General features: G+C 41.3%; 1 protein-coding gene across 1 annotated transcript in view; it reads right to left on the reverse strand.

The window, feature by feature from the left end:
- Nucleotides 1-1,398: 1,398 nt before the first annotated feature.
- Nucleotides 1,399-16,158, reverse strand: part of KIAA2012 (KIAA2012 ortholog) — a 107,578-nt gene continuing 92,818 nt past the window's right edge. The window contains exons 16-23 of the mRNA XM_049615168.1: nt 15,086-15,176; nt 12,051-12,207; nt 9,934-10,048; nt 8,176-8,513; nt 6,038-6,237; nt 5,248-5,420; nt 4,224-4,443; nt 1,399-1,950 (exon numbers count right to left, since the gene is read on the reverse strand). Coding sequence (XP_049471125.1) covers nt 1,812-1,950; nt 4,224-4,443; nt 5,248-5,420; nt 6,038-6,237; nt 8,176-8,513; nt 9,934-10,048; nt 12,051-12,207; nt 15,086-15,176 — 1,433 coding nt within the window. The 3' untranslated portion in view covers nt 1,399-1,811. The remainder of the gene's footprint in view (nt 1,951-4,223; nt 4,444-5,247; nt 5,421-6,037; nt 6,238-8,175; nt 8,514-9,933; nt 10,049-12,050; nt 12,208-15,085; nt 15,177-16,158) is intronic.

Below are 16,158 nucleotides of genomic sequence, written 5' to 3' on the forward strand. Positions count from 1 at the left end.
CTGATATGTGCTTATCTGGTGTAGTAGTGCTGATAAAATAGGACTTTCATAGCGACAGTTTAATAGAATATCAGATTTGGAAGGGACTTTGAATAACATTTAGTGTAGCTGCTCTACCTGGTGCTTGACTGCAACATCCTCAATTTGTAAAAGAAGGTAGAAAATAAAGTCAGTAATGGGAATTTCCCCCACAAGGATGTTTTCCTTGAGTGTTCTTTCTTCTGTTCTTGTATTATTTGACATGCTCCTTTCTCATCTGCTTAAGTATTACTGAATGACTCGAATGAATGAATGAATGTGCAAGTAGGATGGACAATTTTGAGAAATTTTGTGACATACTTAAAATTACTATGATTGATAGTGTTTTGGCCATTTAATTTATTTTTTACATAAAGCAATACAGCAAGTCAGCAATACAGACTTGAAATTAAGCTTGACATCAGGATTGTAGAAATACAGTTCCTATAGTGAGTAAATACTTTACAAGCATTGGTGAGAAATTTGAGGGAATCATCTGTAAATACTTTTTCAGTTGCAGACAGATACAGAGTAGGGCCAAAGGAAATTGTGGGAAAATTCTGGTTCAGATACTGCTTGCTCTAACATCCTTTTATAGATCTTGTAATGATCTTTCATACCTTTTGATGATAATTCTATGACAGATACTTACTACTTATTGATATTTAAAGAGATGTTAAAAATTAAGTCTATTCCTTAATAGTGTCAATATGATTTTAAAAATGGGGAAATTATGTGAGTGGTTGGATCTTAAAGGCACAGAAACAGACCCTCAAGATTTGTTAATTATCAAGAGTCTAGAATGGTGCTGTCCCGTAGAACTTTCTATGATGATGGAAATGTTCTACATCTGTACTGTCCAGTAAGGTAGCCAGTAGCTACATGTGGCTATTGAGCACTTGAAATGTGGCTATTGTGAATGGAAAATTGAATGTTTTAACATTGAAATAGTTACATGTGGCTACTTACAAACCAGTGCAGCTCTAGAATCTATACTTTGAGGAAGTGAGAATACCCTCACAAAACAGCTAATTTTACTCAAATGATGAACATTTATCAAGTGCTTACCTTGTTTTCAACAGGCAGCATATTTTAGATGTTTAGCCTGAAATAGATGTGATTTTGCCTTATAAAGAGTATGTATAGGGGCGCCTGGGTGGCGCAGTCGGTTAAGCGTCCGACTTCAGCCAGGTCACGATCTCGCGGTCCGTGAGTTCGAGCCCCGCATCAGGCTCTGGGCTGATGGCTCGGAGCCTGCAGCCTGTTTCCGATTCTGTGTCTCCCTCTCTCTCTGCCCCTCCCCCGTTCATGCTCTGTCTCTCTCTGTCCCAAAAATAAATTTAAAACGTTGGAAAAAAAAAAATTAAAAAAAAAAAAAAAGAGTATGTATATATGAATTAACTCCTTAACCTATTCAGAATTATTTGCATTATGGAATTTCCATTTTATCAACTCTTTCAGACACATTGTGAAATCAAATACTTTGACTATCCTAAGATGATGTTAGTGTCTTACTAACTGAAATTAAACTGAATTTGCTGAAATTCAAACAAATGAAATTATTGGGCAGTTTTAGGCACTAAAGTTTCTGGATTTATGGGGTTCTACAGAACATAATGGATTTAGGTGAGTGAAGACTTTAATTATGTGTGGTGGGGAAGGGTGGTGGGAATGGAGGTCCTAGAGTGAAGCTAGGTGTGGGTTGAAGTGAACCAAATGAAATGCAACTTCATTACAGAAGTTTCTCTTTTTCTGTCACCACCTCCCAACTTACTTTTAAGTTTCTTCTAGCCTTAAGGTTTGGGTATTTGTAGGAATTGGAAGTAAGAGAACACCCATGATCTGGAAATGTTCTGTGTCCACTGTAGGCCACTGGCTTCCTTAGAGAGTTCTTGGTGGAACTGAAGATGTTTCTTCAAAGCAGCTTTTTGCCTAGGGAGACAACCCACCCACAATCCCAGTATGATTAAACATCTTAGAAATAGTCCCTATAAGCCAGTAGAAAAACTTTTGATTTGAGCAACCATCAGACTACTGATCTTTCATTTTAGTGGAAGATTATACTCTATTCATTTAGTAACTTTACACATGAGGTTTAGAGTTTCATGAACCTTCTGGGAAAGTTAAAGGAAAGGGCAAACTCAAAGTTCTTAAACTTGTCTTGTTGGAAGGAACTCCCTTGCTTTAGAGATGAAACAGACCAGAGAAGTTAAAAGTACCTGGGCCAAAGTCACAGAAGTGAAGATGAAGTAAAGCCAGCTGGGATCAAGTTCTAACCCTTGGTGGAGTGAGACGCTACCCCTCACACACCACTTTAGTCACTAGGTTTCCTGCTTTCAGCTACTTGGACTAGCCTTACAACATTGTTTCGCTTGCTTTTGGTCTCAATACTTAAGAACCCAGTCCTGCTGCTGTGATACATGGAATACATAATTTTGAAATTGAATCAAGACTTCTCTAACGATCTGTTTTGTAGTTCACACAACAGCTGGAAAACAACAAAAAAACATCTGAGTAAAGTCCAGGAGAGGAACAACTCAGGTTAGGTGGAAAACCTCAAAATAGAATTGTTCTGGCTGCCTTCTCTTTTTGGTCCCTTAAAGAGTTTACATTCAGCTTAAGTTGTAGAAAATACATTCCAGGGAGTAAACTGTTTACAGTCAAGATTGGACTCACATGGTTTTCTGTGTTGTGCTTCTTTGCCCTTCAATTTTGATAGTTCTAAAGGGGGATGTCTTTGTTGCTTTCACTAAGGAGTAGAAATACAAGAGAAAGCAACTATAGAAGACCTAGTTTTTAAAGAGTCAGTTGAGGGGCGCCTGGGTGGCTCAGTCAGTTGGGCGTCTGAATTCAGCTCAGGTCATGATCTCGTGGTCGGTGAGTTCAAGCCCCGCGTCGGGCTCTGGGCTGATGGCTCAGAGCCTGGAGCCTGCTTCTGATTCTGTGTCTCCCTCTCTCTCTGCCCCTCCTCCGTTCATGCTCTCTCTCCCAAAAATTAATAAAACGTTAAAAAAAAATTTAAAAAGTCAGTTGAGGGGCGCCTGGGTGGCTCAGTTGGTTAAACGTCCACTTCTTGATTTCAGCTCAGGTCATGATTTCACAGCTCATGAGATCAGCCATGTGTTGGGCTCTGTGCTGACAGTGCAGAGCCTGCTTGGGATTCTCTCTCTCCCTCTCTCTCTGCCCCTAACCCCCCTTGTACACATGCCCTCTCTCTAATATTTTAAAAAAGTAAACAAAAAAGTTCTTTCTTAAAAAAAAGTTGAAACCACATTTCTCAAGAAATTCTATTATCAAAGATGATGAAATGATCATTACTATTTTTAGAGAAAAGGGGGAAAATGTCATTGGCCTTTGAGAACTAACTAATTCTGTGCTATTTCTCCTAACAAGGCTCTCATGAGATCTGGTCTTAGCTTACTAATATGACCTCATCTGAAAGTATTCTTTGTGCCTTGTTCACTTCATTCCAGCCATACTGACTTTCTTTTATTCTTCCAACATGCCAGTCTCCTTCCTTTGAACCTTTGCGCTTACTGTTTGCCTGTAGAATATTTTTCTTCCAGATGTTTATGTGGCTAACTCCTTGTCATTCAGGTCTCACCTTATATCCACTTTTTCTGAGAAGTTTTGCCCTGGCTGACCAATCTAACCTAAGCCTCCTGCAATCCTATCACATGTTTAAAATGTTTTCTGTATAGCATCTGTTACTGGCTAAAAAAAATCTTTATTTTTATTTATTTGTCTCCCTGCCCCAGCACTAGAATATAAATGCCATGGGAGAAGAGACATCTGTCTTGCTCACTCCTGAATTCCCAGTGGTTACAATAGGTAACCAAAAAATACCAAGGACAGTGGTTCAGAATCAGGGGTCTAAGATGTGGTCCTGGTACTGCCTCTAACACTATTGGGCCTTGATCAAGATCCTTCCCTTCTTCGGGACTCAGTTTTCTCATCTGTAAACCAGAGGGCTGAGATAGATGAAATCTAAACTCTCAGCTTCAATACAAGTTATATAAGCCATGAAGCAATTCTGTGACATTTGCAGCAAAAGAGCCTTTTGTTTTTTAGCTCTTCCAAAACATGCTTATGGAAAGTGGGAGAACTTCACTTGTCCAAAGGCAGTGCAAGTGTAGTACTAGCACCAGGGAATCAAGACCTTGAAACAATCCCCTTATGGCAACTGTTGCCCAAATAGCCCCTACCTGGCTTGTTCCTGCACCTGTTTCATAGCTTCCTCCAGGGCCAGCCTTGCTGCTTCCTCTTCCCTTTGCCTTCTCTCCTCTGCTTCCTGCTGAGCCTTCTCTTCTGCTTCCTGTTTCCTCCGCTGGTATTCTAGGCGTTCTTCTTCAGCCATTTCCATCAGGCGTTTTTGTTCTTCTGCTAACTGTATTTCCAATTCCCTCTGCCTTTGCTTCTCAGCCTCTGCAGAATAGAAAAGGGGGTAGGCTCATCAGGGGTCTCATTACTGGAGAAAACAGTTCTCTCACTGATTCCCAGGGACTCCCCGTGAGATTGTGCTGCCTACCTGCCAGCAGGCTACCAGATCCTCTGTGGGCATCATATTGGGGTTAAATTATAAATTTAAGAGTCCTTAAGTGTCAAGCACCTACACTGTGCAATTAGTACAAAACCTTAGGGGAGAATTTTCCAGAGCCTGGGGTGCTCACAGGTGGTATGCAGATCATTGGAGAAGGGCGTCAGATCGGGGTCTGGAGAATCCGGGTGCTTACTCAGCTGGACTGACCAGCCTATAAAGAGTGTCCTCTACTGACGTTCCTTCCACTTCCTCAAAAGTGAGGCAGTAGAGATTCTACATTTAAGCACCTGAAAGCCTGCCCTGAAGCTATCCGGATGTTTTGTTTCTATCTGCTAGGGAAAGAAGCAAGGGGCAGGGCTATGTCTCCAATTTAGGCACCTCCTGAGCAATGCTGAAAGGGCAATGGGAGGGGCAGAATCCCAGTTTGGGAGATGACTGAATTGGGAGCGGGACCCAAGAGTCATTTCCACAAGTGAGTCTGTCTTAGTTTGATCTTCTAGCTCAACTCACTGCAGTCACACATATTAATCACTTTGAAAAAAAAAATAGCTTATACATTTAGAGTGCTTCACACACTAGGCCTAGATAGGAATAACTCTGGGGAGATTCAAGTGAACACCCACAGTGGGATAAAAATACTTCTGCCCCAGATAGACAGGAGATGCAGATTCCTCCAGAACGTCCCTCACCAGCCCTCTCGGCTTCCTCCTGCTGCTTTTTTCTCTGCAGTTCTTGCAGTTTCCTCCGGAACTTGTCCTGTTGCTGCCGGAGTCTCTCCTGGGCCACTTGCAACTGAAGCTGCTGCTTCCTCTCCTCCTCCTCCTGCCGCTGCCGTTCTTCTTCGAGTCTCTGTTTCCTCAGCCTGAGAAAACCCACAAGATGGTCAGGGAAATGGCGGAAAGCACGGGGGCAACCTTGCGAGACTAGCTGGCAGGCAGTGCCCCTGGTGGAGGCCCTGCAGCTACAGGCCACACGGAGCATCGCATTCAGAGGACAGTGGGGTTTCTAAGGGAAGCCTGAGTAAAGAGCAGAAGCAAGAGCACAACCAGCCCGGAACCAGAAGCCTGAAGTTTCACCAGAGAGCCCTGTGCTCTGGGGGTAAGGGACTTAAGTTCCCAGAGCTTCATTTTCCATTCTTACAAGATGAGTCTTGAAACTCCAGTCTCACAGAAGAATATTAAATTAGATGAGTCAATGCCTCCGAGAGAATCTAGCGCAATGCAGACAGTCGTAGGGGCTCAACAAACGTTTGCTGGGCTGCGTCACCAAGCCCTCCCAGGAAGACTCTAATGGTCAGGACACCACACCTGATCTTTGGGCCAGGTTGTTCCTAGGATAACTGACGACAGAGGAAAATGAGATGTGCTGTTTTACTACCGGGCATTAGCCTCAGAACCAGCTCTGTCCCTGGTGGAGGTTAACCCCGGCCTCTTCCTGCTGCCTCCTGGGGTGGCCACAGCCTCCCGCTGCTCCACCCACCGGATCTCCTCCGCACGGGCACGTTGCTCCAGCTCCAGCTCCTCCTTCATCTTCTCTGCCCTCTCCAGCTGCTCCTGCAAGAGCTGCCTCTGCTCTTCCTGCTCCCTTCTCTTCCTCTCCACCTCCAGGCGTCTCATCTCAGCCCTCTCTGCTCGCAGCCTGTCCCTGGAAGCTTCTTGCTCTCTCTTGGCGAGGAGGGTCTGTGGAACCAGAGTGCTCTTTAGTGAAAGGGAGAGCGTGTCTCAAGGGTGAGCCCTCCTCCACCCCACCGGGTACGTTGTCTCTCATCAGAGATGGAGTCATTGAGTGCTTTCCCCACAGACCGCAGCCTCTGGCTTGGGCTCTGGGGTCTGACTGGCCTGGGTCCAAGTTTCTTACTTGCTTCAGGATTTGGAGGTCACAACTTAATTTCCCTGACATTGTCTTCTTCTTGGGGCTGTTACTGGGATTAATTGAATTAGTGAAAGTGCCAAAATAATGTCTGACACATCGTATGTCTGGAGTTTTCAACGCTAGCTGCACTTTATAGACACGTAAGGAGATTTTAAAAATTACTTGAGGCCAAGGCCCCACCCACCAATTCAATGGGAATATCTAGGTGGGAGGCCTTGGTTTTAAAAAGCTTCTCAGGTGATCCTAGTGAAGCCAGGCCTGGGACCCACAGGTTCTAGATAAAGGCTATCTTACCAGGGACGGTTTTAGATATAAATGTGTTAGACTTACATTTAATCCCATGCAAACCCACTTTCTCAGTGAAAGGTTCCCTCGGTTTATGTGAAGAGTGTTTTAGCTTTCTTTTTCTCCCTATCGTCCCTGCCACAGTCAGAAGCCACAAGGGCAATTTTGAATGCAACTCTTCTATGGGAGCTCGGTGTATCCAACTTGGGGTGAAACTTCCTGGCTTTTTAGCCTGTGCAGAGGCAGAACAGTACTATGGATTAACGATAAAGCTAAGAAATTCTGATTCTCTGGCAGGCTCAGGAATGTTCTACCCACAGCTTAAAATTTTCATCTGTGGTGTAGAGCAGAATTCCATAGTCCAGGCAGCTGGGAATATTGGGAACTATAAAGTCAAGATCTTTCTGAAATCCTTTTTGGAAGACCATGGATTATAAAATAAAGAAAAATATAATGATTTAAAACTGACAAGAACGCTGATTTTAGAGCCAAAGGACCTGGGTTTAAGTCTTGGCTCTATCATTTTATGGTTGTGTGGCTTCTGGAAATGGTCTCTTATCTCCAAGCCTCAGTTTCTAGGTCTCTGAAATGGGGATAACTACATCTGGCTCACAAGTGTGGCTGTAAAGATTAAATGAGATTCAGCAGAGTTGTACCATACACACATGTAACTTATGTGAGTTCAACCATAGTGGTTTAGCTGTGGGTATAATTGTAGTGTCTAAAGATACTCTCTTCCCCCCTACAACAAGACCTCTAAATGCAGTTTGGTACCTTCATCTCAGTGGGAAAAACTGTGATTTATCCCAAGAGCAGAGGAAAAATTGGTTGGGTTGGTCTTATTGAGAGATGTATCTGTATGGTATTATTTTTGATTCATTGCAGGGATTTTCAAGGGTAATATTCCTTACACTGACTCAGTTTTTCTCTTAAATACCTTACATTAGAATCAAGGCTCCTGGGACAAAATTACTTTTATATGCCAAAGCACCTTGTAAAGACAGACATGTGTGTATAAACTGCCTGTGGCACAGCTGTGTGCCACAGAAAAGCAAATCAGGAAAGGAGAAATTTCCATAGCCTTTGGGAGGCAGGCAAAGATTTAGTTCCAGGCCAAGTCAGGGATATGCGTGTACTTGGCTCTGATGGCCCGAACCCACCTTTCCCTGTGACTGTGAGGCCTGTGCCAACTTCCTGCTCTTTAAGGGATGAGTATATGCTGTGGCAGTTTGGGGGCCTCACAGAATGCGTCATTTCAGAGGGGCTTTGACAAATTGTGTCTTGGATCAGCTCTGGCTTCTTAAAGGGTCAGAAGGTATCAAAGTAGAACAAATAAAACCATTATGTAGTACTGCTGTTTCAACAACTGCAATATGATTTGGGGCTGTTTTTCCCACATCTGCAGTTGTACGAGTGAGAACAGAAATCTCTCTGGCCAAGCTGAGAATATTGGACCTCACCTTGTAAGGGTCATCATAGCTTCTTTCTTCTTTAGATTCCGTATTTCTAGTGACAGGTATAGTCTGCATGGGTGATGATCTTCCATCTATAGACACTTGGCTCTCCGGAGCATCATACTTGGCGGAAAGCCAAGGGTCCTCTACAAGAGAACTAGAAGGAGAGAAACCTCTATCTGAAGTGTCTTCTATTTCCTTAGAGTTAATAATATCAGGCCCACTCAGTTCTGCTGCTATTTCCAGATTCCTTTCCTTCCGTATCCTTTTCCTTTTGGTTCTTGGATTCCTTTCTTTGGGAATTAGCCCTGATTTCTTTTCAGTCTTTGATTCCTTTGACTTTCCTGGAGGAGAATAATTGGGGAGACAGAAGTGTAGCTAAGTAAATGTGATCTCTGTATCCTTTTCAGTAGCTTTTAGACTTTAGTGTGCAATGGAATTACCTGGGGTGCAGATTACTAAGCCCCACTCCTAGAGTCGGACTCTGTAGGAACCTGCATTTTCACAAGCACTCCAAGTGTTTTGAGAAGGGTAGTGCACAGACCACCCTTTGAGAAACTGCCTTATCCTATGTGGATCAACTGTAATTCAATAGTCTTGTTACTAAAAAAGTTGTTTCACCCTGACCTATGGTAGAGGCAAGACTCTCCAGAGGAAAAACTACAGATACAGATGGAAAGTCCTGTCTCAAGAGTCTGGCTTGAGGTTGTAGCTTTGTAACCTGGCAAAGCTTAAGCCTTCCATACTCTAAGAACTCTTCCTCAATTCACCTCTGGGGACTGCAAGTATTTCTTTTTCCCAGTCCTGCCAATGCAAACCAAGTTATGGGCTACAACTATGTAAAGTCAGCAAGACTTTAAAAAGTAAATCTCAAAAATAGATTGAGCCTAGGAGATGATCCAGTGTCATCCTTTCTGACAACCTTTGATTTGTCTTCTGAATCATGTGGCCAGGAAAGAACAGGTGTAAATTTTAGGCTAAAGAAAGTTTTCAGAAGCATGGGAATATAAATTTCTAGTAAGGTGCAACACAGGGAACCAAGAAGAAAAATGGTAACTGGGGTAATAATTCAGAGCTTGTTTTATCCTTCCCCTTCCCAATGCTTTCACTGACCAATTCTCAAATTATGGTACAGTTATTAGTTCATACAGACCATGGCAAGAGCATGTATTTGGATCCACCACTTTACTGTTTGATCTGTTTGGTGTTATGCAAGCCACTCAGTCTCTGTCAAGCCTCAACCACTACATGATATAATAATAGCACTTACTTTATGGAGATGTTTTAAGGATTTCATAATGTCATATATGCAGCACTCTTAGTACAGTGGGTATTCAGTAAATAGGTGCTATTGTTATTTCCTCTCTTGATCACAGGTCTCTGGGTAACCCTGGTTTCCTCTCTCCTCTTCTCTATCTCCTAAGATACTCACATGAAGAAAGTCTGCAATACTGTCTTGGCCAAGGTAGTCAAAAAGACAGGAGAGCCAAAGCATAAGAGACTCTTAAAAACTGAGAACAAACTGAGGGTTGATGGGGGGTGGGAGGGAGGAGAGGGTAGGTGATGGGCATTGAAGAAGGCATCTTTTGGGATGAGCACTGGGTGTTGTATGGAAACCAATTTGACAATAAATTTCATATATTAAAAAAAAAGACTCAAAATTAGGTAGTTTGTCTCATTAGATTCATGATGATTCTCTGTGACACCTCTCAGCTCCCATTAGGTGTTTTTCCCGGGTCATTCCTCAAGAGCACACTCCCTTACCAACAGAAGCCTCTGCTTTCCTGTGGACCTTTCCTTCTCTCTCCCCTTGGGGTGCCTTGGACTTGTCTGTCTTGGTTCTTTTCTTTCTCTTGTCTTTGCCAATCAACTCCATCTCCTAAAGGTGAAAAATTAAGGAAAGGACCATGATATGAGTAGGAAACAAACAAACAAAAAACCACCAAAGGGTGATTATGTTGAACAAGACAGAATGGCTTAGAATGGAATTTCTGGGTTCCACGTGAAGCTGGAGAGCAAGTCTTAGAATGGAGCTGGTGAGGAGATCCTAAGGTTCAGCCTTTCATTTAAAACTGCTAGGTATAATGTCATAGGAGGAAAGAGGAACAGAATACACTTTATGATTGTCCCCTTCTTGGATGCTAAATCACGATCTACAGAGGTGGATCAAAGTGAAGCACTTTTCAACTTTGATAGATTGCTATTGCTACAATTAATGTTTAACTAGTTTAAATCAAAGCCAGCTTTATTCACTCTTGCATCATTTGCTAACTTTCCAGAAGTTTCTCAAGCAGATGACCACAGCCATGTCAGTCTTTACCTTTCCCTATGGGCTGGGATAACAATGGAGATTCCTCCAAAGAGAGGATGGCAGAATGGGTACCTTAGTACCTGTGATATTTTGACATAAGAAATATATATTTGTCTTCATCCCCAGTCCCTGGCACAGAATTCCTAAGACCATTGTAATTTCTGGAGCATAAATGTGAAAAGAGTGGCTTTTGTTATTCACTAACAAACCCCTTTTTTTAAAAAAAATTTTTTTTAATGTTTATTTTGGGGACAGAGAGAGACAGAACATGAACAGGGGAGGGGCAGAGAGAGAGGGAGACACAGAATCTGAAACAGGCTCCAAGCTCTGAGCTGTCAGCACAGAGCCCGACGCGGGGCTCGAATTCACAGACCGTAAGATCATGACCTGAGCCGAAGTCGGATGCTTAACCGACCAAGCCACCCAGGCGCCCCACTAACAAACCCCTTTCAACCACACCTGAGATTGTATTAATGAGATGATTTTGGAAAGCACCTAAGGTGGGGGGTTGCTGGTTGCTAGGGGAACCAACCATGTTATTAGAGGTTTGGAGCTTTCAGCTCAACATTCCCAACCTCAGAGGAGGGAGAAAAGACTAGAGGTTGAGTTAAGTACCATCTGCCAATGCTTTTATCAGTCAATGGCTATGTAATGAAGCCTCCATGAAAACCTGAAGCAAAGGAGTTTGGATGGCTTCTGAGTTGGTGAACACATCCACATGCTAGGAGAGTGGCACACTTCAAACTCCATGGAGAGTGAAGCGCCTGCTTTTGGGACCTTGCCCTATGTATCTCTTCATCTGGTTGTTCCTTTGTATCCTTTAAAATACCCTTTGTGAGAGGCATCTGCCTGGTTTAGTCAGTGGAACGTGCAACTCTTGATCTTGGGGTTGTAAGTTCAAGCCCCAAGTTGGGTGTAGAAATTACTTAAAAGTGTTTAAAAAAATATCTTTTGTAATAAATCAATTATAGTAAGTAAATGTTTTTCTGAGTTTTGTGAGCCATTCTAACAAATTGTCAAAGCTGAAGAAGGGGTTGTGGGAACCCTCTATTTATAGCTTGTTGGTCAGAAGTACAGGTGACAACCTGGGACTTGTGACTAGTGTCTGAAGTTGGAGCAGTCTTGTAGGACTGAGCTTACCCTTAACCTGTGGGGTCTGTGCTAACTCCAGGTAGTGTCAGAATTGAATTGTAGGACAGACATCCCTTCCCCCATGCAAAAAAAGGACTGGATACCCAATTGGTGTCCTTTGAGCTGGAGAATTGATCGATGTGGAAAAAGACTCCATACATCTGGTGTCAGAAGTGGTGTGTGTAGGAAACCTGAAGTTTTCTATTAGCACCTTTGTAAAATTAGAAATGGGCACCCCACCCTTCAGAAGGATGCAGCCCAATGCTGGGGTTCAGGGCATGGTTTGTTAACCACAGAATGGATTTCAGCTCTCACTTGCCCCCATTGTAGGTACCCTTGTGTATATACTAAGCAATACATACAACTGTCCATGATACCCCTAATGAGAACAACATCCAGGCAGGGCTTTTGGACCAAGCTGCTAGGTGTTTACACTTACATTTATGTTGGCTAGTGCCTGGTGGTTGAATGATCTTGGTTCAGTTTTCTCTTCTCTTCCTCTTGGAAGAAGAGATGTGTCTTTAGGACCCAACCTCTCTAGGGACTCATGTCCTGGGAGTCTTCTTTGTAGATGATGTACATCATAATCTCTGCCACTTTAAGAAAGAGCAAAACAACAGGACCAAACTAAAAAACAAAACAAAACAAACCCCACAAAACTAGTGGACAAGGAAAAGGAAAAGTGAACAAACATTGTTTCTGTGGCACTGTGTTGAGCATTTTACACACTTGGTCAACCCTCTTTTTCTCAACACATCCCTGAGTAAGGGAGATTAGAAATTTGAGTCTTCATTTTTGGGGTTCTCTCCAGCTTAATCCTCAATTTAGGGAGCAGAAGAAATAGTTTGTCTCCCTGTGGTTGCATATCTATGCCTTTAATTGAATGACATAGGGTTATCTAACTGAAATTTCTTCTATCAAAGGCTTAGCTGAAAAATACATGACCTTTAAGAAAGAGTCTTAGGCATGAACAGACACTTTTCAAAAAAAAAAGACATCCAAATGGCTAACAGACACATGAAAAAATGTTAAACATCATTCATCATCAGGGAAACACAAATCAAAACCACTATGAGATAGCACCTGAAACCTGTCAGAATGGCTAAAATTAGCAACTTAGGCAACAGATGTTGGTGAGGATGCAGAGAAAGGGGAACACTTTTGCACTGCTGGTGGCAATGCAAACTGGTGCAGCCACTTTGGAAAACAGTATGGATGTCCCTCAAAAAAATTAAAAATAGAACTACCCTACTACCCAGCAATTGTACTACTAGGTATTTATCCAAAGGATACAAAAATGGTGATTCAAAGAGGCACACGCACCCCAGTGTTTATAGTAGCACTATTGACAATAGTCAAAGTATGGGAAGAGCACAAATGTCCATTGACTGATGAATGGATAAAGAAGATGTCGTGTATATACAGATGTATATGTATATACATACATACATACACAATGGAAAACTACTTGGCAATCAAAAAGAATGAAATCTTGCCATTTGCAACAATGTGGATGGAACTAGAGTGTATTATGCTAAGCAAAATAAGTCAGAGAAAGACAAATATCATATGATTTCATTCATATGTGGAATTTAAGATACAAAATAGATAAACATAAGGGAAGGGAAGATAATATAAAAACAGAGAGGGAAACAAACCATGAGAGACTCCCAAATACACAGAACAAACTTATGGTTGTTGGTGGGGTGTCGGTTGGGGGAAGGGCAAGGGGCATTAAGGAGGACACTGGTTGGGATGAGCATTGGTTGTTATATATAAATGATGAATCACTAAATTCTATTCCTGAAAAATAAATAAATAAATACATACATACATAAAATTTGATTAAAAAATAGTCTTAGGAACATGCAACTATCCATCCATTCTTTTATGCCCTCTGAATTCCATTCTTTTTTTTTTTTTTTAATTCTATTCTTGGTCAAATCTAGCCACCAACAGGTCATGTGCTGTGTTTGTGTGATCCCTTGTAGAATTGCAGTCACTGACTATCTGCCTTGAGGATAACTGACTTATGTTCTCTGGGTAAAAAGGTCACTAAGAAATAGCTATGTGGTTTCAGTAACAGCTGCAGCAGCAGCTACTGTGTGCCAAGCCTGGTTCTGGGCATTTTATTTTTTAGCCAAATCAATATTTTGTTCATTGTGCTGTGCTAGTACAGGGTCTTACTATAGAAACTTGAGAAATATTTGTTGCATGAGGTAAATGGAATTTCCTGTAAACACATGGGTCTTTAAATCATTCAATGTCACTCTATAAAAACCCACAGAAGGTGTATCCTTTAGAATTTAGTGCTAGGAAAATCTTTATTTCCTTTGAGGAACAGGTATGCTGCAAATGAGAACCACAAACCTGTGTTACTACTACTACTACTACTACTTCTCCTCCTCCTCCTCCTTCTTTTTTTGTTTTTACATTCAGGAATCTCTGTATCAAATCTGGAAGTCTGATCTTTAGTCACAATGACTCTAATTACTTTTGTTGGGTGTTGATATTCTTTTTTCTTTTCCTCTGGATTAAAGATTTTTTTTCTTTTTGGTTATCTCACTTTGGCTTTTTTTTTGTTTTGTTTTTGTTTTTTGTTTTTTGGGTTTTTTTTTTGCTGATGAGGTTGTTGTAAGCCATTTAAATCCATTGTGGAAGAAACTGAGGTATAAAAGTTGAAAACTGGAATTTTTCAGATAGCTGCCTCCCCCCATCAAGTGCCTTTCTTTCTTTGTTCCTAGGGATCATAAATCCTTTTTGACTCAGGAGGGGACACCTACATCAAGAGGCAGGTGAGGTCAGGTTGTCAAGTCACTGATGCTCATGGGAGGTCACAATAGGCTATAGTTCCAGCTGCCACTGCCAAATGCGGTTTAGGTGAAGTGACTGGAGCTGACTGGCCGAGCTGCTGGTTAGTGAGCTCATTGGAAGGACATAGTGAGCACATAGGAAGCACTTACTACATGTTAGCAATTAGTTTTAGTATTTTTAACTATTATTTATTTTACCCAAAGCGGAGTGAATGTGTAGAGGAGAAACCAAGTTGAATTGACAGAAATCACCTTACTAGGCATGTCTGTAGATCCATCCCAGTTATGTAGACAAATGGAGAAAGCTGTTTCCGCACTGTTAAACTTCACTTTTCACCCACCCAGCCAAAGAATATGGCTTATGTAGGAAACATGTCACAATATAATTCTCCCCAAGAATCCGTTTCTTAGACAACAATTCTGGCTGTTAGGGAATGCAGTTAGCCTGAGAATCTTCATGGTTAGAAAAAACAGAAATGAAATTAATTAAAAACAAAAATGAGGGGTCTCTGGCTGGCTCAGTCAGTAAAGCAGGCAACTCTTGATTTCAGGGTCATGAGTTTGAGCCCCATATTGGGCGTTGAGATTACTTTAAAAAGAAAAAAGAAAAAAGTGAAATAAAAGTAGAGCAGTCCATATCATTACAGCTTCGAACACTTACGTCTTTTGGACAGTATCTGACTCGAAGGTCTGGATGTGATTATCCAGGGAAGCACTAGGAGGGTCAAGGTTCATATTCCTCAGCTCCTGGTCTGTGAAGACAAAGAGGATCCTTAACAGCCAAAGACAATAGACAACAATCCCAGACATGGGAAAATGTCTACCTGGTTAGTAGTCAATGACATGCAAATTAGCACAATAAAGTATGTTATGCCTAGAAAATTAGCAAATCCTGCCCAAACCAGTGCTGGCACAAGGCAAGTGACATTAAAATTAGTAGACCCTTTGGAAAAGTGCTACGACAGTATGTACCAAGAACCAGAAAAATGTTCTAGTCTTTGATCAGGAATCTTACTCCTGGATATTTATCATGAAGAAATAATTCAAAAGAACAAGCTTTTTGTACAAAGTTTTTATAACTTTGTTATTAATAATGAAAAATTAGAAACAACCCAACAATGGGAGATTGGGGAAGCAATTTATGATGCATTAATTTGACATTTAAAATTATGGTTTAAAAGATAAGCAACATGGAAAACATGACATAAAGAAGTAAAAATGTAAAATATAGAATATTGTGGTAGAACTCTATAAAATATGTATGTAAATGAATAAGGGCTGGAAGAGAAAACAAAAAGAAAATAATAGATTAGGAAGTTTATATGTGTTTAAATTTTTTCTTAAAATCCTAGTGTGATTATAACATTGAAAATGAAATTGCTTAAAAAACCCCAAACATTACAACTCAATAGCAAAAAAACCAAACAATCCAATTAAAAAATAGGCAGATAATCTAAACAGACATTTTCCAAAGAAGACATACAGATGGCTAACAGGCACATGAAAAGATGTTCAACATCACTAATTATGAGGGAAATGCTATTCAGTGAGATATCACCTCCTACCTGTTAGAATGGTTAGTATCAAAAAAGACAAGAAATAAGTACTGACAAGGATGTGGGGAAAAAGGAACCCTTGTGCTCTGTTGGTAGGAATGTAAATTAGTGCAGCTTCTATGGGAAACAGTATGTAGCTTCTTCAACTACATACAACTTAACTTCTGAGTATTTATCC

This window comes from Panthera uncia, assembly GCF_023721935.1.
Source record: "Panthera uncia isolate 11264 chromosome C1 unlocalized genomic scaffold, Puncia_PCG_1.0 HiC_scaffold_3, whole genome shotgun sequence".
NCBI lineage: Eukaryota > Metazoa > Chordata > Mammalia > Carnivora > Felidae > Panthera > Panthera uncia.